The following is a 24,929-nucleotide window of genomic DNA, read 5'->3' as shown; positions in this document are numbered from 1 at the left end:
GGATTATTTGTAAATTACACTGCTATTAACAGTATGTTTCATGCACAGTGGAAATAAAGATAATTTTCCCTCAAAAATATTTTATGGTCAAATTATAGTACCTTTATGATCTTATTTTTTTCCAAAAGTGAAGCTGCTTTAATTTCACAAATGAGTAAATTGGCACAACCACCTCAGATCTGGTAGAAATACAATATCTCAAGTACTACATTGCATATCTTTTCATAAATGTCTCTTCAGTCATTTCATAATTTCAAGAGTTCCTTTGGAATAAATTTCAGTGCTTTTTAGAGTCCTCCGGATGAATCTTTTGGAGTGGGGATAAGTTAGGAGGAGGTATTCAGGATCCTGGAATCTGAAGAGTCAGATCTTTCATCGTACTCCTCATCTGCAGCATAAATGTTTTGTTTGGTAATGACAGGGCAGCTCTCCTCCTGGATACTGATTCGATGCTCCTCAGTCGGCCTGCTAGTGAGGAGTGGTGTGCTGCGGATCACTCCAGCTGCGGGGCCTGAGAATGGGGGGACATACTGTGAGCGCAGCTGATACTGTTGCTGTAATGTCATGGTATTCCACAGAGTCACATCGTTGTGCATGAAGGGCCCGCCTTGGCTGCGGCTAAGCGAATTCCTCAGCATGAGGGGATATCGAGGTGGCTGGGGGAAGCCATGCTGCAGTGGCAAACTAAGAGGGCCGGGAATCATACCACCAGAGGACTCTGAGGAAAAGCTCAGGGAATCTGGAACACGGAAGGCTGAACCAACTGACCACTTGGAAGAGGAGACAGGGTAGGAACTCAGAGAATGCTCAAATAGGTGACCATTTGAGGGGATAACCAGGGCATCAGAGCCCTCAGACAAAAGCTTGTCTGGTTTAATAGTGGAACGGCTGGAGAGGAGGATCTCGATGGCTCCAACCAGGTCCCCTCCGCAGCCTTTCAGGATCAGCTCCAGGACTGCAGGCTTGTGGGCAGGGAAGATCTTCCTCAGAACTTCCAGTGGAGGGCGATTAGCTCTCAGGCTGAAAGGAAGAGACACAGAACCTGAGAGGCCTTTGATGAGGAGGTTGGGCTCAGAGGTGTATTTGGGATTGTCAGCTTTGGGCTCTGGGTCGGTGCAGGTTTTAGACAGGCCAAAGCAGGACTCCTCAAGCTGGGGACTCGAGTCGGAGGTGTCAGGGGTGCAGCACAAGTTAGATTTGGATTCTTCAGGGGAGCTGACTGGCTCTGGTTCTCTGTCACTGGTACTACCTCCATTCTCTCCACCAGACTGCTCACCAGACAGGTCCTCATTTAGGTCTGGAAGACACACACAAGCATGAAGTTTACTATAGAAAAGTGGTAATAATGTGATGCTTAAAAGTCACATTAAAATGTGCTGCATGACATTTTGTCAAAATAATTAGATAAAACTGTCAGAAAGGGCTTTAATGTAATTTGACGATTTAACTGTCGATATTTAACAGACATTTCAAGTCTAAAATACTCAGACAATGGCCAGTTCTGCAGATGGGAAGTGCAACATCCCATGCAGCACACTGGTGATTTATCATGGTGGGATTTATAAGTTGTTAACATAACAACATTCAATTTAACTGTCTTTACGTTTCAACATCGTCTCCCTCCAAAATTATTTGTCCATTACACACGATTTGCTCTGTCCATCGCAGAATACAGTATTTTTTATTTATTTTTATAAAACCAACATGTTCATCAATTGGAAAGCCAGTTTCGTTCGGCTCTTAATTGCCTCATTTTCTTGTAACAATATTGCGGTATAAGCACTAAACAGTTTAGCAAAATGTTTAGGGTGTATTTTAATATCACATATAGTACAGAAAAAAAAAAAATTATGGGCTTGAAGGTCTTAGTAAATGTATGAATTGTTTCAATTAGGCTCACTGTAACTACAACAAAAGGCCTTTATTATAAAATATTGTGTATTATTATTAGCTACATAAATTGTGGACTTTTACCGATTACTGTTTATGTTTCTTTCTTTGTCAAGAAAAAAATATTGCCAGCATTCAGTAATTATCAAGTTGTTTTGATAACCATTCCGATTATTTCTAAACCTATTGCAATAATTATAGCTATTAATAGTATTATTATTACAATATAAATACATTATAATTAATGTATTTATATTGTATTGTAATTAGGCCTAAGTGTTTAATTGTTGTAAACACCAACTTAAATTTTAATTTAAAAAGATGCAACAGCTGTGTGTTCACGCTTATGATTACCATGCAGTTTCACATAAAATATATTAGACTTTTTTTTATAATAACTATGAGGATAATAATAATAAATGCCTTGTATGTAGAAGAATGAAGGAAAATGTAAGCTAAGACTAATAGTTATATCGAAAAGTCGTAGCTGAAACTAAAACTATATGAAATTTGATAATTATAATATAATAGCAAATAATGTCTAACTATAATAAAGAAAGTAAGAAAAAGAAGTTACCTTGCGGTGTTTTGGGGTTCACTGTGTCTGTGCTCCATCGCAGGTCTATGTCGCTTGTGCGTGAACCCGCGCTCTGCTCTCCGCTCCCCAACGTGATGCCGGGCAGCGACCTCAGAGACTCCGGGATCAAACTCTCCAAACTCTCGTTCGCCTGCTGCCGTCTCAACGCCACCTGAGCCGCCATGACGCGCTGTCGCTCGATTATAAGAATACATTTCTCACAACTGCAGTCCTTGAAGCGGCAGTAACGCTTGTGCCCTTTCAGCCAGGAGAGCACCCCGTGGTTCCTGCAGCGGGCACACTTGGGCGTCCTCTGAAGGGGCGCTCTCGGTTGGGACACCGGGCCTCCCATGTAAAGATAGGGTGATCCGTAGCCATTCATTTCTCAAGCCAAACGGGACGCTCGTTTCCAGAGACGCAAGTGCATCAGATCAGGTATAGAGGAAGAGTGCTGTCAAGTATAGTCAAGAGATCAAACCTCTCTGATGCTCGCTACACTCATGATGAGAGGTGTTGACTCTATAAGACGAGGATCCACCTTTCCCGTCGCAATAAAGAAGTGCATCAGGCCACCTGACACGCACACATGCAAACGAGTAACTCTTATCTCAAATCAGTGCCACACTTAAGATTGCACTGGAATTGAATGGGTGGAGGACGTATCCTCTTCCAAAAAAAATAAATAAATAATAAAAAAAAAATAGATAGATGCAACATTTTAAGTTCATAATTTCAACAATCTTTATATTAATATAGCCTAATGCATTATTTTAAATGTCTGTTTATGTCTAATTCAATACATACTTTTAACGTAGGCTACTGAAGCTCGCCGTTTCATTTGACATGAAATTACAATTGAGAATCAAAATAAAATGGTATATTTTATAGTTTTTACTCGTTTAAAATTGGATCTTTTCTAACAAATTGTCAGCCCATGACAGTAGTATATTACAACGCAGCAATTTCAAGAATTAACAGGGAATGTAGAAAATAATTCACATGACTGCTGTGAGCTTTTCACGAAAATCCTGAAACCACTTTAAGTTTAACCACACGCTGGGAATCCGAATTAAACAATAACATGCTGGTTTGCATTTGAATGAGCTCTAAACATCTTCCCATGAGAAATGTTGAATAGTGCGACATGCCGTAAGAGTTCATTGAGAAATATGATTTGGACTGGTAAATGAGGAATGAAAAGATCAGAAAACGTATTGAATCAGGTGAACTGGGGAATGTCATCTACATTAAACAGGCCTATTAGTTTTGCGCGCACAGTAAACTCGCACAGACTTTAAATGAAATGCGAGATTAACTCAATTTGGCGCACGATGTGCGGTGTAAATAGCAGCACACCTTTCTTCAAATGATGTCCATCGCTTTTAAAGTCCAGTGAAACTCAACACCGGGCACCCTCGAGTGCCGTTTCTGTTCCTAAATGGGTTTATTCAAGCACGTAATGGGATCCCGCAGCACAACTTTAAGAACTGGGGCCACGGCAAACTTCAGCACATGAACTCCGTTTCCAGGGCTATTAAGCGTTTAATTGGAAAATAGCAGATGAAATTTCAAGGTGACAAAAATGCAGCATGGCGAGGGGAATTCACACCAAGGGGATAGCGAGGACAGCAGAAATTCCAATAAAGTTATTTATGTTTCACACCAACACTGGTAGGAAATACATTAAAACGAATACCTACTCTCCATGAAAATATTATGTAAAAAACTGACGTCAGAAGCAAGCATGTTCCTGAACAAAAAAGAAATGGAGCCTGTATTAAATGAGCAATCTGAACAATATATTGGCTGCATATCATCTTCGTTGTGACGTTGATAGGGTAGGGTGACCCAAATTGTAATAAACAAATAGGACACATTTTTAAATATTTTTGTGAAATACAATTTTCTGAAACTGATGAATACCTCAAAGTAAAAAAAATAAAATAATAAAGAATAAAAATTAATAAACTGTATCCCATTCAGTTTACATCCTATTTCCTAATCCAATAAAATGAGATATAACAGGAGAATTACAATACATGCTAAGAACTAACACCTAAGGAAAAATGTGAAAAGGGACAATAGCTCTAAAATTTGAGTAAATACTTTCAGACAGTTTCAAAGTAATCTTAACAATGGAACGGATGAACAACTGATTTAGAGACAAGCTATTTAGACGATTCCACAAAAAATAACAATAGGAAAAACTATCTGCATAATGGAATCAAATAAAAAGTATCAATTTCTCCAGGGAAATTGGTTTGAAAAACCTGGCTCAGTTGAAAATACACTTTATTGTGAGTTCTGCTGAGAGCATTAAGCATATAGTTAGTTCTGTATTATTCAGATTACTGATGAACAGAGGAAAGAAAGTTCAATTATAGGTGGGTGGGATATTATTTATAAATGTATGTCAAATATGGATTTAATAGCACTATTTAGATGTACATTTCTAGAAGTTTTTTTTTTTTTTTTTTAAAAAAGCTGCATTTATTTTCTTGTGGTAGAAAGATGGTATGAAAGTTTTCTTGTGATCTGGACATGCAATGACGGCATAAAATTAGCACTGTTAGATGGTGGTTTATTTGTGTTTTACCTAAAAGCTGTTTTATACTGAACTGAAGGACAGCTTTAAGCCAGTAAATGTCCCAAGTCTAAGATCCAGAACCCCTAAACTGAGGATCGGACACCAGATAACCACTCAAAGACTATGAGTTTGATTCAGGTTCATTGTGACAATTACGTATAGACTCAATTCTGAATCTGTGAAGTGAATGGTCTATCGAGCTCCAGTGGGTTGCTCTTTCATTGAGCTCACTGACAGGCAGCCAATAGTTGCTTTGTTGTGAGTTATGATGGGACATCTGTCCAGTGAAATGTCTGGTTATTTCTTCTGTTTGGGCAGTGCCTCCAAGGGCAGTCAAATCGTTGAAACTTTGATGGGATGGGAACGCCCAGCCACACCCTCTCCATCTCAATGTGCACAATGGCAAACAACAAACTAGTTCACTCAATTATCTACTTCAATGGGCCTTGATTGACTTAAACTAGAGTTTCCTTCAACCTTCCAACAAGTTATTTCAAAACAAATTCTCAGCTTCTTATTCAACTCACAACACTCATTTTGCAATTGTTTCTGTGTTTGGGAAAAATTGCTTAATGTTCATGTCATAAAATAGGCATGCAGGTCAGGTGCTTGATCACATGTTGGCATAGCTGGACATGGATTGGGTAATAATACTTTAATTGATGGTGTGCTGGCTTACTAATTACATATAGATGTCTACAATAAGTATATGTATATAATATGTAACCAACGATATTTTTGCACTCAAGCAGTTAAGTGTTTGTTTTCCATCCATACAGGTTGTTATGACTCAAGTACAATGCAACAATGTTAATGTTTGCACTAGTGTTAGGTAAATGTGGTCTGGGAAACAATGAGTTGTGCAACATAGCATTGCAAAATACATAATAATGTATTCTTGTACAGAACAACCCAAGATCGTATTAATCTTTGCAATTTCTATTCACTGTCCCATAATCTTTTTTAATGTCTTTACAGGCACACAAAATAATCTGCATTCAATTCAAATAAACGTGTTATTATTACAGATTAAACTGGGCCTTGTTTCAGACCGTATGGCCATCAAACACTTTTATGATGAACTCTTCCTCTCTTAAATGGAAAACTCCTGACTTAAGCAAATGTAGTTCAAGCACCTCCTCTATGCATGGAGACTTTGGGACAGGAGCAGCTCTATCTTTCATGCAGTGGTCATGATTGATGGTACAATAGCAGCTCAAGGAAAACAAACCCACAGACACTTTTCGGGCTGTCACAGGAACACAGATCTGGAGCAGCAACAGAAGGACACGGCAGCATGCTGAAGCCCATTGCTGACAGCCTATGATAAAGCTGCCTTCCTTAACTAAACTCGTAAAGCATGGGACAATAAAACTCAATCTTCTGTAAAATCCAATTAAGTCATTATCTGACTGATTGTATCTTTAATTGAAAACAGAAGTGACAGTAAATTTCTGTGATATATCAGGATCAATCGATACTGCTGTACAATCTGCTCTCCAGAAGTGATTTATAATGCCAAAGCCATATAGGTAACTCCACATTCTTCTCACTAAAACCACTGGGGGATGAAATTAAGAGTAAGTGCATTTAATAAAAAAAACAAGATGGTCAGATTATTGATTACAGCAGATGGGGCAGAATCGAATTAATGTTTTCAGGGTGCAGAGCAAAGAAAATACAAGTAATTTTCATTTTGGGTTTTATATTGTGCTCCCAACTGTCAAGCCTTGTGAAAGTCAGTCGTCAATAACAATTTTATTTCCATTGAACACAAGAGCATATAAACACAACGATTGCAAATTAGCTTTGGCATTGTTTTATAATGATAACAGCCATACAAATATTTGTAACATGATGGTGTTGGTGAACAAGAACTCACCATAACACCAGCAAAGTACAGTGGTTGGATTTACACAAAACCAGTGTCTGGAAAAGCCTGCAATGTTGTGTTAAAGAATTAATTAAACTGTGTCTAACAAAATTATACAAAAGCACAAAACAGCATAAAACCCCTTCATTTACAAGACAAACACTTTTGGTCAGTTGTTTATTACACAAAAACATATGAATATTAAAATGATTATATCCAAAATAAAAAAAATTATCAAAGTTATTCATTTTTGTCCCATAGGTGCTGCTTAAAATTGAGTTGTATAGCTCAGAGGAGCACTTCATTTTAGCTGTATCATGGATAGGAACAGGTTAGATGCAAATCATCAAAAGTTAAATGATGTCCTTTAGCGATGGCCATAAATAAACAGGCCGTTTGCTGTGAGATTGAAGCATAATTTAATAGTATCTCTTCTTCTCTACCTGCACACTAACCCAGCTGCAGCACTGTGGAAATGTTTGAGAAGCTCTGATATAGTTTTGCATCACGGAGGTCATGGAAAGGAAGTCAGATTATTCATTAGACCAACGACAGCAATACAGAGCTCATACTGATACGACAATAAATTGTTTTGCTATGCCATTTTTCTCTAAGGCATTCTGCAAGGGAATTGTTAACCAACCTGGATTACATATGGTTCTGATCTTTTTTTCTTAAAACAGCAGCATTTACAGCAAATAAACAGTATGAAACATATTGACAGAACAACATATTAACTATACGAACTAACTACAGCTCTGGAAACATTTTGAGACCACTGCAAAATTATCCGTTTCTCTGGATTTAATATTTATAGGTATGTTTTTGAGTAAAATGAAAATTTTTGTTTTATTCTATAAAGTACTGACAACATTTCTCCCAAATTCCAAATAAAAATATTGTGATTTAGAGCATTTATTTGCAGAAAATGACAACTAATCAAAATAACAAAAAAGATGCAGTTTTTTCAGACTTTGAATAGTGCAAAGAAATATGAAAAGTTCATATTAATTTTTAAACAACACAATACTAATGTTTTAACTAAGGAAGAGTTCAGAGAATCAATATTTGGTTCAATAACCCTGATTTTCAATCACAGCTTTCATGCGTCTTGGCATGCTCTCTACCAGTCTTCACATTGCTGTTGCGTGACTTTATACCACTCCTGGTGCAAAAATTCTATCAGCTCAGCTTTGTTTGATGGCTTGTGGACATCCATCTTCCTCTTGATTATATTCCAGAGGTTTTCAATGGGGTTCAGGTCTAGAGATTGGGCTGGCCATGACAGGGTCTTGATCCTGTGGTCATCCATTCACACCTTGATTTACCTGGCTGTGTGGCATGGAGCATTGTCCTGCTGGAAAAACAAATCCTCAGAGTTGGGGAACACTTGTACGTGGCTTGATTCATGCGTCCTTCACAAAGATGAATCTGCCCGATTTCAGCCTGGCTGAAGCACACCCCGATCATCACCGATCCTCCACTTGGTTGTCTAATGGTTAGATGGGAGACCTGGAGAGGCCTACAAGCCACAGTGTCTCACACCCACAGTTTAATTTTGTGGAGAATCAGTGATGCTTCAGCAAGGCTGGAATCAGGCAGATTCGTCTTTGTGAACCAACAAGGTTATCCTGGAAGAAAACTTGCTTCCTTCTGCTGACAATATTTCACAAATCTGAGGATTGATTCAGCAGGACAATGCTCCATGCCACACAGCCAGGTCAATCAAGGTCTGGATAGAGGACCACCAGATCAAGACCCTGTTGTTGCCAGCCCAATCTCCAGACCTGAACCCCATTGAAAACCTCTGCAATGTGATAAAGAGGAAGATGGATGTCCACAAGCCAACAAACAAAGCCGAGCTGCTTGAATTTTTGTGCCAGGAGTGGCATAAAGTCACCCAACAGCAATGTGAAGACTGGTAGAGAGCATGCCAAGATGCATGAAAGCTGTGATTGAAAATGAGGGTTATTGCACCAAATAATTGTTTCTGAACACTTCCTAAGTTAAAATATTAGTATTGTGTTGTTTAAAAATGAATATGAACTTGTTTTCTTTGCATTATTGAGGTCTGAAAACACTGCATATGTTTTGTTATTTTGACCAGTTGTCATTTTCTGCAAATAAATGCTCTAAATCACAATATTTTATTTGGAATTTGGGAGAAATGTTGTCAGTACTTTATAGAATAAAACAAAAATTTTACTCCAACATTTTACTCTAACAAATACCTATAAATATTAAATCCAGAGAAACTGATAACTTTGCAGTGGCCTCTTAATTTTTTCCAGAGCTGTATGCTCAATATCCAATCATCAAAGTTTACTGGGATATTTATCTTTGAAAAAAAAAAAAAAAAAGACAGAAATATAACTACAGTATTATCTGTGAATATCTGAAAGAAATACCACGAAAATTTGAAAGGGGCCACACTTATCAACCTGAAAGCCTCAATTCATAAAGAATTTGTTTTTGCCATAACCAAAAGTTGCCAGAAATGGAAATGGGATATTGTTGTCTTAGAATGAAGATGGCCCAGTGAGGTGCAGTTGAGGGTCTTTTATTTGGTTGCTCCCTCTATGATGGAATCCACAGAGAAGGTTCCAGACTCTGAGCTGCTCTCACACTCCATCTTATTCTCTGTGTTAGTCATTGAGCTGATGGACATTGAGGCCAAACTGGAGTCTTGCACTCCATCAGAAAAATCTGAAATAGATGGGTTATGACACATTAACTGATTTTTGCCAATTATTCTTATCTGAATTATGTGTAATGTTCATAACTGACACCAGAAGCATGCATGTAAACTAATCTTCACATTTTCACATTCATGACACATACAAGGGCAACACGATCACACGGGAAGTTGACATGTTGTTTCTAGAGAGTTCCAGAACCCTAAGATTGGCCACTCACTGACAACTGGCATCTCTACAGTGTGTTTACCTTCCCTCGTGACATGACAAAAAGCGCATCAGCAGAGTGGTAGAGCCGGGTTCGGATCCCGCGTAGAAACCAGAAAGTAATCGCCTTTGCATAATCAGTGACAAGTAGGGCTGTCACGATTATGAAATTGCCAAATTAATTATAAATTGTCATATTTATAAAGTGTGCTTTTTCCTGCAACTTATTTTAAGTATTTATAAATATTTTGTCATTAAAGCTTTTTGGGCAGCTTTAGTTTAGGTCAATTTTACATTTACACTAGATTTTAGAACTCATATTTTATTATTTTTTAAATAGAAATAAGATATATATATATATATATATATATATATATATATATATAGTATTTTTATTATATTATGCAATAGTAAAGTATTTATTTCATAAATGATTCACATTCAAAAATTATTTTAATGTTCTGATTAAACCCACGATCCCTTATTTGTCATGAAACAAAACCTTTGAGATTTCGTTTCATCATTTCATCACTCCACAGTAACACAGTAAGCAAACATCTCTTCTTTGTCACTAGGACATTTGCCATTACACAATCCTTTAAAGTGAAACCGGAGCGCTTTGCGTTCACTTTCAAAGTTTATACTTGTTGGTTTATAGGACAGCACGTGCATCAGTGTGCTTCACGCGGTGCGGCTCAGTGACACTCGGACATTGAGTTTAACAGAATGACACACAAACGCGCAGTTTATGGCATTTACACAGTATATTCGCTTAAAATTCCCTTATTTGGGCATTCAAATGTAATTGGAATTCGAATGCCCAATAATCGCGACTGTCTCAAATAACGACGATATTTAATAATCACGACAGGCTTATTCGGGAGTTGCCTTTTTTGCTCTAACATAACATTTTACACATCTGATGGTTAGGATTAGGTTTGGGTTGGACAAATAATTCATTTAAATAATGAAATGTTTCACTGTTTTACAGACTATACAGCCTAAAACAACTAGGGCTGCAACTAACTATTATTTTGATAATCGCTTATCTAATGATTAGGCTATAAGAACGATTATAGGATCATGCAGGTGATTATTGCAACAATTAATCATTAGCTCTTAAATTACTATTCAGCTTGTGCGTTGACTTAAAAAGTTGTACTAAACATTCTTATAAAAATAAAGAAAACAAAATCATATTTTAAAAATACCTAATAATATTAACTGAATTAAAGGAAATCAATAATTTTTTATTAAGTTTAATAAAAAAGTAAAGAATTCACTGGGAAAAAATTATATTGTTATCATGTGTTTTGTCTTGTTTTCCATCTAAAACGGTCTAAAAATCCTTAAAACAAGATACATTTACTTGAGAAGCTTTGGAAAGTTTGATGTGTGTCTGGACTGTGAACTATGTTCTTCCTCTCCTCAATCAGGCACGAGCTGAAGTGCTCCTCTTGCACGGCATCATTAGGGTTTAATGTGATCTATCTCATGATATGTTAAATGCGATCAACGATTATTCGACACCGTGTTTGTAGACAATATTTAATTGTCGTTTTTTAACGTCGACTAATCGTTTCAGCCCTAAAAACAACTCACTCTACAAATCGCTTTTGGCGTCCCACCGTGGACATTACACCGTGAAAAATGAGCTCGCATGTGCCCATACGCCCAACGACACTGTCCCCTTTTGTCACCGTTTTGAATTTTGGTAAACACAGACTGATTTTAGCTAAAGAAAAGTCAACCTACTCTTTCTGATTTTACTGTGAGGTCAGTAGTATTGTGACCCCAAAAAGTATTAAAATAGAAAGATAATGAAATCACACAATGCTAGGCTTTAGATTGTAAAGCAATAGACCTTTTTTCACAGACTGTGACAATGCCTTTCTGCCTTATTTAGCAGCATAAATCTAGCAAACCTTTTTTATTCAAATGTTTTTTTAAATATTGAGTCATCCACCACTCTCTATTTTGTTTCCTTCTGGAAAGCCAATCAAAAGTAATAGTGAATTTTTTCTTTTGCTCTTGGAGCAAATGGGTAAGTGAATATAACATTTGCTGTGGTCTCCCATTCACTCTTGTTCCTCGCTGTCAAAGTTTACCCTGCAATCGTTTAATTCCGCATTCCAAAACCCGGAAAGTGAAAAAGGTCTATAGATATGCTGTTCAAAATGAAGACCAAAGAACATCTTTATGGTGTGTTCACACTTGTATTTCGGTTCTCTTGGTCCTGACCAAAAAAGAAAATGATACATTTAGTCCCGGTTCGCTTAGCGTACACACTGGCATTTTTAACACCGAACCTAATGATACAAAACCAAAAGGCATCAGGAAAAAGTCACAACCTGATTGGACAGCTTATATGATGTATATTTTGCTGATGACGGAACTTGCCGAACATCGCTCGTTGGATTTATATATGTATATATGGTGGTATTTTTACCAGCTAAGAACAAAGAGCTAATAAAATGTGTAAAGGAGTCAAAAAAGTGCCAGGAAGTCCTCTGTTGTACACACAAACGAAGATATGCTGCAAGGACAGCTAACGGCGGTTCGCCGCCTGCACTGAACTATAAACTGAACTATAATGGGGAACATAGCTCCTATGATGAGAAGAACCAGGTATGCTTGAGGTCAGTATTAGGCAAATTATTTCTTGTTTTTTGTCTGTTTAGATATCTTTGGTCCATGCTGCGTTCATATATCAATCAAACAGCACCAGAGTTCATTTGGAAGCGGACCGAGACCCACTATTCAGGCGGTCACAATCCACTTGTTTGGTGTGCACAAGGTTCGATGGCAGCATTCACACCTGTTCAAATGAACCGCACTAACAGAGCAATCGCACCAGAGTTCGTTTTAATCTAACCAAACCTGCCAAGTATGAACACACCCTAAGAGTCCTGTAGTATAGTTTTTGGGATTGTTGTATTTAAAAGCTTATTTATATAAAGAGATGCCATTTTCACCAAAAACTTTGAACTACTGTAGCTGAGTCTTTGCATAGGACACAAAGTCCTGCTGCTGTTGAAACCATTTCTTATCTTGAGGTAATCAGCTTCTCCAGTCAAACCAAACAGCATTAATTAGCCGTGGGAACAGTGCTGTCATCTCACAATATTACATCAAATTAAAGACAATTATCCCTTTTCTGAACCTCACACTGCAGTAAGTTCTGGCTACTTTGGCAAACTCACTCAACCTGCAGATACAATTATTGAGCCAGACAGACTGCTGACCAAGCAAACTGCATACTGCTATTGAGCAAACACAGTGCAGGACAAGTAATGTCTCACCCATGCTGAGTTTCTCCATTATCTGACAGTCTATCTATTGTACAAATAAATAACTAAAGAATAGCACTAAATTGGGATGATTTCTGGAAATAAAGTTGCAGTCAGGTCACTCCATTGTGATTATTTTAATATCTATGCATATTGTATTTTGGGCTTGTTTTAATTAAAAGCATCTGCTTGAATTAATCATGTGTAACCATTTTTCATAATCTGTTTAATAGACTCTCACTATTGTTTTATGAAAAGCCAAGACAATAACCCACACCTGATTGTAACATATGCATCTCTGTGTGCTTTCACATAAAAATACACGTTGATATTTTGACAGAGAAACAGAAGTAGTATATCTCAGGTCTATACAATGCAAGTGAATGGGTGCCAAATTCTTGAAGCTCCAATAAGTAATTAATGTCTTCGGTGGATTAAATAATGTCTTCTGAAGCAAAACGTTTACCTAGCATTTAGTTTCAGAAGACATTATTTAATCCACCGGAGTCATGTGGATTACTTTTATGATGGCTATACAATATGTGCTTTTTGGAGATTCAAGATTTTGACACCCATTCACTTACATTGTATGGACAGAGCTGAAATATTCTACTAAAAATCTTACTTTGTGTTCTGCTGAAGAAAGTCATACACATCTGGGATGCCATGAGTGTGAGTAAATGATAAGAGAATTTTCACTTTTGCGTGAACTAATCCTTTAAGCACATTTCCCCACCCACCCACCCATTCTCATTACCATAATGCATTCAGAAATTTATTTTACTATCCCTATTTTTTTCAATGATGACTTTCATTAGCATAACACATAATTTGTTTTACTGTATTACAGCGAAAAATATGGTGTTGTACAATTATTTTTAAAATTCAAATCAGCAAATATGACAGGCAGTGACAAGGGAGTACAACTATTATGTTTATTTACTTATGTTCACATTGCGGTAATGAGAAAATCATTACGACAATCTTTTTTTTGCATGGCAGTAATGAGAATTGTGGGGTAAAATTTGCGCAACACTCGTGAAAATTGTCAATGCAAAAAACCTTAATGGCCCTAAAACTAGGCTTAATTTTCTATAGGGTAAGCAAAATATAGTTACTTATTTGCTTCTTTTGATTTTGGAGTGAAATAAGTACAGGGCGTTTTCCTTTGACAGGTTTTGCGAGAATCACTCGGAAGTGTATTTTATTCATTAACTGTCAATATTTCTGAAATTTGCAACACTAATTTGGTGTGTAGTGTGTTTGACAGAAGTCAGTCGCAGGACCCTGCAACATACAGTATAAGCAAATAAAAGTCTTTCACTAAAAATTACTGTCACAATCAGAAACTTTATTTAACATCAAATAAATCCTAAACCTAATCCACACAGCCTAATCCGTTTGCTACTTTATAGGTTCATGACAAATTTATTTACTTTGTTAATGTAAAACTGAAACATTAGCAGCACAAACCGTTTTCATTCCCTGTAAACACAGATCACGGTTTGCGCATTGAGCCAGGTCAGCCAGCTCCTCTCAATGTGCAAATGAAGCTTATACATTACCATCTCTCCAGAGTCTATCAAAGTTACGAGTGTTAGGAGGGGGAAGACACACACATCCTGTTCAGCTGCTCTACTGACCTTCATAACCTAACAAAAGGAGCATAAAGGCTCTTACTGTGCCGCTCATCTCTTTTTTGCCCTCCCTCCTTGTCATCTACATCTCCTCGTCTCGCTCTCCCTTGTGCTGCTCTGGCATGGAGAAAATTAAGGGGCTCTGGTGAAAAGGAGTAATTTTTCTCCTCATTAACTTCCTGATGGGTTTCAGGCTACAAAACTTTGCGCTCTGCCTGCAGTTTGTCACCAAATACAAACTGGCCAGTCATTAATACTAATGTTTGTGTAGCTAAATTGCGCCTCTGCTCCTTGTATAACAATAATACACTGTGAGAGGGTGAAAGAGGCAGGGTTGGAATTAGCTGTGGCAGTGTTAATTCTGAGGGAGTTCATCAGGAGGAAATCTATGGTGTAATTAAAGGGAAGATCTTGCGGGTGAGTATACATGTCGTTTGTAGGGATGTTAAATCACCCAAGGGGATGTTCAGTGAGTGGAAGTGTTTTGTGTCATGGCTTCATTGCATTTGATTATTATTGCATTACCGCTTAACACCACAAAAACAGTGGAGATGATTAGTGGACTTTACACCCCAACATCGACCCTGCTCACCATTCTAAACAGCACTGTGGCAGCAGTGGAATCATTTAGGTTCCTGGGCACTACCATCTCACAGGACCTGAAGTGGAAGACCCACATTGACTCCATTGTGAAAAAGGCCAGCAGAGGTTGTACTTCCTTCACAAGCTGAGGAAATTCAACCTGCCACAGGAGCTGTTCTACTCAGCAGTCATTGAGTCTGACCTCTGCACTTCAATAACTGTCTGGTTAGGTTCAGGTACGAAATCAGACCTCAGAAGACTACAAAGGACAGTTTGGACTGCTGAGAGGATGCTGTCACAAAGACAAATTCCTAATGTTAGATCATTCACTGTATAATCAGGCTTTTAAAGCTGAAGTGTGTAATTTCTGCACCACTATCATCACTGAACTGAAATTCAAAATGTATCACACTTTTCTAACAGATTCCAAAAAACTTCCTGCCTTTTCCAATGGTTGTACAAACAAATAGTACTGCTGCAAACTCACCATTTACCACATTTCCGTTATCTCGCTTTATCACATTACAACAATTTATGCTGTATCTGCTTGTTTTTAAAAATAAATAGCCAAAATCAAGGGGAAAGAAATTAATTCATGCATACAAACTAAGATTATACTGTAACTTGAATATTTGTTTTGCACATGTGGGCAGGCCTGATACTTCTTTTTCCACTGAATGGTCAAAGCGCACTCTTATCCATTCTTCCTCAACCCCGTCCATAGGATGAGAGTTCACCAATGTGTCAACTAAAGTTTCTGATTGTTTTTGCAGATTGATTCTAATTATTTCAATGAAGAACATTAATCTTTCACTGAAAAACTTCTGACTGCTGCATGTTTATGCAATCTCATCAAGCAATGGACACCTGGATACGACAGCCATTTCTATCAGGGAGACTCACAGACTTAAGTAAATTTGAAATTACATTTATTTGATGAAATAGTGAACACAGAATTGTAATGTAATTTTTGCCACAGATCTCATCTGGTGGTCCGATGAGATTGTCACTCGAAACATCAAATACTGCCGGATATTGGAGGCAAGGGGTGACAAGCCTACCCTAAAAAGAGAACCCAGATACTACCCCAAAAGAGAGACTTTTGGGGGTAGAAACACGTGCTTGCGTTTGCTGATGACCCTAATGAGAAATGGGGCATCGTTCGTGTGATATCCTTGTTTGAGGATAGCCATGCTTGCATATGAACGTTAATTGTGTGCTATCTGTCAGAGGATAGACAGTGTTTTGGTTGAGCCCTATAATGAGGGTGACATAGTTGTATGATCCCTTTGCTGAAGATAATTCATGTGTTACAAGCCGTCCAATGAGGGCGGTTGTATGAGCAATGTTGATGACTTTTGATTATGAGCCCTCTGACAAGGGTGACCGTTGCTTGTGTGATATCTTTGCCAAAAGATGAACAACATAGCATAGAGCCCCACGATAAGGGCAACATTGGTGTGCAATACCCTTTGTTGAAAGATAAACAACGTTTGATTATGAGCCCTCCGACAAGGACGGACACTGTTTGTGTAATATTTTTGCCAAAAAGTGAACAATGTGGCATAAATCCTGACAATAAGGGTGATGTTGTGCAATACCCTTTGTTGAAAGATAAACAGCAATTGATTATGAGCCCCCCAACAAGGGCGGACGTTGCATGTGGAATATCTTAACAGCGTTTGCACATGAGCCCTTTGAAAAGGGCGAGCTAGGCTATGCAGTACCAATGTTAAAGAAAACCATGCTTGTGGAAGCCCTGGTGAGGAGGAAAGTATGATTATAAAATATCCTTACCGGAGGATCGACATGCTTGAATTTGAAACAGAATATGCGGATGAAGCAGTGAGTGGCCCCAGGCCACAACCTAGGCATGAAACTTACAGCTGATGGAGAGTGGAGCATGTGTGATGATTTGAGGGATGGGTCAAATATATTTCTGGTAGGATGAGGAAGACCAGCAGCCAAGTATCTTGACTGAGTTCTGATAGTCCTTGATGAGCAGCAGATGTGGCCACACCAATTCTTAATGAGTGCCCAGAAAAGACACAGGGGGAGAGGTCACTATGTCTGATGGTCGCAGAAAGGTGATTTCTGGACCAGTAGCGTGACATAGGTTCTCGTGATGGGGTGATGAATAGGAGAGAGTCAGATGCGAAATGTGAACGTGTTTGCAGATATTTAACCATGGAGGTGTAGAGGCAGAAGGACCTGAAAATTTTAGATATCATTATGCTACGGCAGCACACAGAGTTGAGTGTTAGAGAAAAAGGGAGGAATGGTTGAAAAAGTAAAGGTCGTGAGAAGGCATGAAGGAGAGAGAGTTAGTACTGAATTATCCATACCTCAAAAAAACATTGAAGGCTAATAGAAAGACTGCGTCCAAAAGAATATTGATATACTTGGTAAAAAGACCTGATCTGAGTGATGAAATCATGAGACGAAGGATGTCTAAAGTGATTGGTATCCTCCTTTGAGCAGCGGGCGAATGGAGGGAATGGAATATATACTGGGGTGTCAGGGGAATGACTTGGATGCTGGTCACCATTTTTGTGATGGATGAGGATTTGAGAAATCTGGTGTTAAAGCAAAAAGGAATGAAAGCACATACGGTGAAGACCAGAACAGGAAATAGAGGAGTGTTGTGTTATAAGAATTATAAGAAATGAGCATGGAATATGCGAGTCCTTTCTGCATAAGAGTTTTAGCGGAATCTAAAAGGGGTAGGAGTGAAGGGCTTAGTCCTGGGTATTGAGCGCAATGCCAAGGAATTCGAGAGATGTAATGGGGCCCAAGGTTTTTCCACTGGAGAGGGGAACACCCAGCTTGTGAAAAAGCATGAATACAAATTCAAGGGTGGAGCTGTGAGAGGCTGGGTTATAAATGAGCAGGAATTCGACGAGTAGGTGCAATATCAACAGGAGCTTGAAATAATTTAGAAGGATCCAGCATAAGCCTTCTGACAGTGAATTGAAAATCTGTGGACTACTCCTACACCCGAAAGTGAGCCAGACAGCGAAGAACATTTTTGACTGACACTTAATGCCGAAGATGGGCCAGTCGGTGGGGTGAATAGGCATTACTTTGAAAGAATCTTTGATGTCTACTTTGGCAAGGAGGGCGCCGTGCCCGGCCTTGATAATTAATTGAATGGCATGATAGACTGTAGTGTAGTAAAGTGAAAACACATCTAGTGGAATCATTTAATTTACACTAGCCATGTGGCCTGACCGCGAAGCGGACATATCGAAAATCAGTCTTTTCCTGCCTGAATATTTGCAAGTAGCTAGGCCAATAGGATTGACTCAAAAAGGAAAGAAAGGAGGGGAACTGAAAGGGCCAATAAGATAACCTTTACTTAATTATTTCTCCAGCAGATCAGAAATGACCGCAGGTTCTGTCAGTGCTGACTGCAAATTTGTGGTTACATGTTAGAAAGGGGGAAAATTTTGACAATTCTATAATAATGGAGCAATATAATATTAAAAACGATAATCAAATTGTAGCTATAAGAGACTTACTCATGTGCAACAATTATTTTACTTAATTCCCATTAAGTTATAAAACACATTCACTAAAATATAATAGGCAACTATATTGTGTAATTATGGTTGAACACATACAATGAAGGTAACATCTTGTCTGTATGCAGAATGTATAGCCCAGATATTAAAGAGAGACAACTGAATAATAGATAAGGGTGCCACTTTATTCAATCAGTTCATTGTTGCTGTTTACTAAAAATAAATGAAAACTATTAGTAGCCATTAAATTTGTACGTTTCATTCTGTTCTGTTTAACACATAAGGACACACATTTACGGCACTCCCCCATATTTCATTTTAAAAAGGAATAAAGATAGACATGTCAGGCAAAATCAAGTCTTTCTCCGCGAGCACTGCATTGACCCAAAAAAAAAAAAAAAAAAAAAACCTTTCCTCAATGAAGGCTACGCGATAAACTTGTGGTGATTCAGCGATCGTCACATCCCGTGTGGCTTTTAGTCTGAAGAAAAAGAATTAGGACGATCAGATGACATTGCAGGTTGACCAATCAGTAGAAATGGGCGTGTCAAGTCCATCCACCTGTGCAAATCAAATAACCAAATTGTGCTTGAATGAGAAAACTTATTTTATGTGCTTGAATGAGAAAAAAAAAAAAACAAAACAGAAATCGATTTGAATTATCATTTTCTATTTCTTATATGTAAAAAGAAAAAGTGTTCTCAACTTTGCTCATTTCTTACTTGATAAAAACAAGCAAACGGTTGGTATATTGGTTATTCCATTTTAAAGACAAAAAAATAAAAAATAAAAAAAACGATTATCCGAAGGTATACAGGGACCATTTTGAGACGAGAGCGCCACAGTTTTACACTTATAGGAGAAATCATCCTACAAATGGCTTACACTTTTCTCTGCATATTAAACAGGGAAATTAGATTTTTTTTAACATTGAAACAATAACACATATCTGCTTTAAACATGCAGATAAAGACAAGCTGGTCCAAGTAAATGGATTTATTTTCCTTTTTAATATGTACAGTGGTCCCAAAAGGAATTTGGACACATATGCAACACTTGAAAATGCAAAAAGAGGTTTGTTAGAATTCAATTATTCAGTGATAGATATCCAGTTCAGAATTAAAACAAAGAGTCTTTAGACATTCAGTTTTACAAACATTAGTGGAACATGTTCATAGTTAATGTGACAAACTACACCTGTGGTTACCCTGCTAGGACAACCTTCCCTTGAGGGGAAATTACTTAATAAATCCACTTTAAATTACCTTGGGACCAGTTGTTAAATATTTATCAGAAATAATGCCTCAGAAATTGTAGTTAGTTCTAAAGAAAAAAGAAGAAGACGACTTAGCATCAGTATGCAGAGTCCAATTGGCTTGATATTTTGTTATTTAATACTACAAAATGCATATATTCAAGTGTACCTTTTTGTGTAAGTTGCCAAACAACAGATTTACTTTGTAAATTACACATTAGCAATGACTCAAAAAAAAAAAAAAAAAAAAAAAAATCACGTGTCTGTCAAGTATAAAACAGAACTGAAACAAGAGAGGATTTACTTTTCTGTAAGCCCATAAGGAGCTTATTTTCCCATCTGAACTTTTGCCCTATTCACCCTTGTTCAGCTGACTATCTTAGATTTCCAAACTATTAAACCGTCTTTGTGTAGTTTAACAAAAGAAAGCTTTTTTTTAAAAGAGCATGAAAAGGGGAGGGGAAACTGTGAAAGAAGCTCAATCATTTCTGGCAGTTTGAAAAAATTGAACAAAAGCCCAGATGTGAGAGAAGATGGTAATTTAGGGTTGATCTACTGTGGATAAGCTCTTTCCTCTGCAACTCATATACTGCCAACACTGGGCCATGAGGGTCCGTAATGCCCTCACTTAGATAAACACAGAGAGTTGCCTAGAGATAACACACATGGGCACACACACACAGGCATATATACAAGCTTGAACGTGTATACAGTCACACTCACATTTGCTTACTCAGATTAAAATTAAATATAATTGTAGCAATCTAAAACTGAGTCTTAAGACATAGTGACTAAGCAGTTCTGTTGAGGTGAGAGTTAGGCTGCATTTATTCAACAAGGTTTAATACACAGATCTGATTTGATTTTTTTTGTCCTGCCTGTTTACATGCTATGATGTAAATGTATTTGTTTACAGTAATGATCACTAGGCTGACAGTTAGCACTATTTAGTGTCACTACTTTTTAGTGGTAGTTTCTAATAAGTGTTTAACATGAACACCATCGAAAAGGCCTTCATTTTACATGCCTTTGTTCTTGCAAATATTGATACACATCACAGAAATGAAATAAATTCTTCAAAGGAGAAGACGAGTCCATGATTCACACAGAAATTCCTTTGCATTCATTAACATACCGGAGTTCCGAGTGATGAGTAAAAACGGAATTTGGAAAAATTAAACCAGATTTCACAGCGACCTGAGATGCTTCTGTTCATGAATGCACCTGCCCCTTACATTTGCAAAATAATCTTTATTGATAGATAGCCTTTACATACTACCTTTACTGCCAAAAAAACCCAACTGGTATCGGCGAGAACTAAGTATCGGTACTCGTACTCCATAAAATGGTATTGGGACATCATTACGTTTTAAAATACTGATTTATGCTAATTTCTTTTAATGTTTGTAGGAAAAAAGTCTCCTAGCTCCAAAATGCATGCTTGACATTTCACAACTTTACATCTGATATCTTTAGAATTTTCCTCTGCATGTCTAACTTTTACAGATGATTTTAATGATAAAAATTCAAGAAAACTCAAATATGAAAATAAGAATACAAAGAATACAAAGAATTGGATAGTGTTTAGACTTGGGTCAGATGATCATCTGATATGTTTCGATTTAGAACCACAATTGAAAGTGGCCCAAATCAGATGCGAAAAAGCCAGATCTGATATATGTTTTTGCTGTTTACACACATGCAACAAGATCCAATCTGTGCCATATATCTGCGAAAAAATTGATTTTCATCGTAATTTGTTGACAGTGTAAATGCTGCCTTAGACACATCAAACCCACACATACAGTAAGACATGTCTTGGGTAAGGATAAGCTGAAGAGAGATTGAGTTCCCTCATGGAATAACATGCATGTCTCTCTCAATCATTAGAGTTGTGGCAGGACTTAATGGCGCAGAAAACACAGGCCTATAGCAAGGAGGCAGTACTTTAAACACATGCTGACTCTTTGAAGAGTGAACAGCCGTGGATGCTGCAGGGAGACAGATGCTGTTCTCAGAATGAAGCATTCACTCAGTCACATTGGGACTGGAGTTTGAAGCACCTCAGGTTGAGGTGGATGATAACGTGTTTCCCCGACAAGATAAACAGATAAACACGCAACTGATCTTCTAAGCTTCAGTAAAATTCTACATTTAATTTTTAAATATCTATCTTGAGACAACAACTTTAGTTTAAAAAAAATATATATATATATATATTTTTTTATATATTTATATATATTAGACCATACGCCGCACACTGCATCAAATTGGTCTGCATGGCTGTCGTCCCAGAAGGAAGCCTCTTCTAAAGATGATGCACAAGAAAGCCAGCAAACAGTTTGCTGAAGACAAGCAGACTAAGGACATGGATTACTGGAATGGTGTCACGCGTGTGTGGCGGCAACCAGGTGAGGAGTACAAAGATAAGTGTGTCTTGCCTACATTCAAGCATGGTGGTGGGAGTGTCATGGTCTGGGGCTGCATGAGTGCTGCCGGCACTGGGGAGCTACAGTTCATTGAAGGAACCATGAATGCTAACATGTACTGTGACATACTGAAGCAGAGCATGATTCCTTCCCTTCGGAGACTGGGTCGCAGGGCAGTATTCCAGCATGATAACGACCCCAAACACACCTCCAAGACGACCACTGCCTTGCTAAAGAAGCTGAGGGTGAAGGTGATGGACTGGCCAAGCATGTCTCCAGACCTAAACCCTATTGAGCATCTGTGGGGCATACTCAAATGGAAGGTGGAGGAGCACAGGGTCTCTAACATCCACCAGCTCGGTGATGTTGTCATGGAGTGGAAGAGGATTCCAGTGGCAACCTGTGAAGCTCTGGTGAACTCCATGCCCAAGAGGGTTAAAGCAGTGCTGGAAAATAATGGTGGCCACACAAAATATTGACACTTTGGGCCCAATTTGGACATTTTCACCTAGGGGTGTACTTACTTTTGTTGCCAGCAGTTTAGACATTAATGGCTGTGTGTTGAGTTATTTTGAGGGGACAGCAAATTTACACTGTTATACAAGCTGTACACTCACTACTTTACATTGTAGCAAAGTGTCATTTCTTCAGTGTTGTCACATGAAAAGACAATCAAATATTTACAAAAATGTGAGGAGTGTACTTTTGTGAGATACTGTGTATATGTATGTATATATATATATATATATATATAGTAAATTACAATGAAGTGATAAATCAATACTTGGTTTTTGATACTGTAAAACCAAGTAATTCAAGAAAGTCGAAAGGTGGGAAGTGTACTGCACCTCAATGCAACTTGTGAGTGGTGAATACTTGTGAGAAGAAAATGTGAGTGGTGCTTGCCAAGGTCGATGCCAAGATGTTGTGGGTGGTTGCTACTTACCAGGGCATTCATATGTGGTTGCTAGGGTGATATAGGTAGATGCTTACTAGTGCAAGTCAAAAGAACCCACAAAATTTCTACGATATTCTCGATGTACCGGTCGATTGGCCACCGATCTAGATCAGCTGATCTTCATCTAAAAACCATGATGTGTTATCATGCCTAGATTCAAGGCTGATCTTTTTTTTTTTCAATTGCAGCATGCACAAAATCATACTTGCATTGCTACCCAAATTAATGAGCGCTTACTCAGCTCTCGAAGAGTGATATTGCATCCACAGGAGGGTGTGTTGTTGGCAATTATAAGCATTCCCAAATTTACATTTTAAGACATGCTGTAATTAAGATGAATATGCCAGTTTGTTTTTAAAATGTGTTACTAACACAAGTCTGAATATTAAGAGTCATTTTCAAGAGTCATTATGATTAATTTTGACTCACTGTACAGTTTGACATGGATAGGGAAAACCTACTGCAATGGATGTAAAAATGAATTAAACTACAAATAAACATACAAACACAAATCTGAGTTTACTTGATGTAATGTCAGTTGCGACTGTGTGGAGACAGTTTGAGCGGTTATACACACTTTTGATTTCACTTCCCAACATGCACGCTCTCCATATTACTTAAAATCTCTCATCAGTCACTCATCCCAGCACTATTTTGTGAGAAACCCAATTTAAATCAGATATATACTGTATGTTGCGTTACAACAAAGTGCCATAAACGGTAAACAAATCATAGATAATAATGATTTCTCACTACAGCAGGTTTGGAGCTTGTAGTGGATATACAGTATCTCTGTTATTTTTAAATACATCTCTGCTGTGTGATGCCCTCATGGTGTTTACTGGTTGCCAGTATGTCACAAGGATCTTGGATAATGGCAACAGAACTATTCATAACTGTTTCAATTAAAATAAATGTAAGAATTTCACAATTACTGTACATTAAATGCCATTTTACAGTGTGGGGCATAAACATATAACGTCTTGGTTACGTATATAAACTACATTGCGTCACTAAACTGATGCTATGAGGGAGAGTCCTTCTACATGACCTAGTTGAAACCTTTCTACAATAATGCCAGTATTGGCTATTGGCTACGATTTTGGCTTCCAATGATTATGAAAACAAGATAATCGAGATAAAATGATTTTTGTGCCACATTGCATTTTGCAATGAAACAACACAGCATAATATATTTAAAGCATCCTTGCATCACTTATTCTGAGCTCAAGGAAGTGGTTTATGAAAATAAATTCCGAAACTGGCATTTCTCTGTCCGGTCAGCGCCGCGTCTATGAGTTGCGTGAAGTGACCGGGGAAGATATGAATCTTTGGCTGCAGTTAGATTATAACCAGTGTTGGATTTAATGCATTACTAAGTAATTAATTACTTTACATTATTTTTTCATTGAAAAAAGAAAAGT

The 24,929-nt window shown here is 37.8% G+C and overlaps 2 protein-coding genes across 2 annotated transcripts in view; both read right to left on the bottom strand.

Annotated features, from left to right (window-relative positions):
* Nucleotides 1–2,849, bottom strand: LOC127642831 (doublesex- and mab-3-related transcription factor 3a). Its single transcript, XM_052125295.1, has 2 exons — nucleotides 2,468–2,849; nucleotides 1–1,297 (listed from the first exon to the last, which is right to left on the bottom strand). Exons 1-2 carry the CDS (start codon nucleotides 2,847–2,849, stop codon nucleotides 327–329), a joined length of 1,353 nt encoding a protein of 450 aa, XP_051981255.1. The 3' UTR covers nucleotides 1–326.
* Nucleotides 2,850–9,487: 6,638 nt separating this feature from the next.
* LOC127642879 (doublesex- and mab-3-related transcription factor 1-like) overlaps nucleotides 9,488–24,929 on the bottom strand; it is a 41,095-nt gene continuing 25,653 nt past the window's right edge. Inside the window, exon 5 of the mRNA XM_052125314.1 lies at nucleotides 9,488–9,633. Coding sequence (XP_051981274.1) covers nucleotides 9,488–9,633 — 146 coding nt within the window. The remainder of the gene's footprint in view (nucleotides 9,634–24,929) is intronic.

The sequence above is a fragment of the Xyrauchen texanus genome, chromosome 4 (genome assembly GCF_025860055.1).
Source record: "Xyrauchen texanus isolate HMW12.3.18 chromosome 4, RBS_HiC_50CHRs, whole genome shotgun sequence".
NCBI lineage: Eukaryota > Metazoa > Chordata > Actinopteri > Cypriniformes > Catostomidae > Xyrauchen > Xyrauchen texanus.
The sequence above is the reverse complement of the archived record's forward strand: the minus strand, read 5'-3'. Positions and strand labels throughout refer to the sequence as shown.

Excerpts from the sequence above, each read along its gene's own strand:
- LOC127642831 (XM_052125295.1), bottom strand. The coding sequence starts at position 2,849 with ATGAATGGCTACGGATCACCCTATCTTTACATGGGAGGCCCGGTGTCC. Across the intron at positions 1,298-2,467 it reads GAACCCCAAAACACCGCAAG|ACCTAAATGAGGACCTGTCT; the intron begins GTAACTTCTTTT and ends TGTGTCTTCCAG.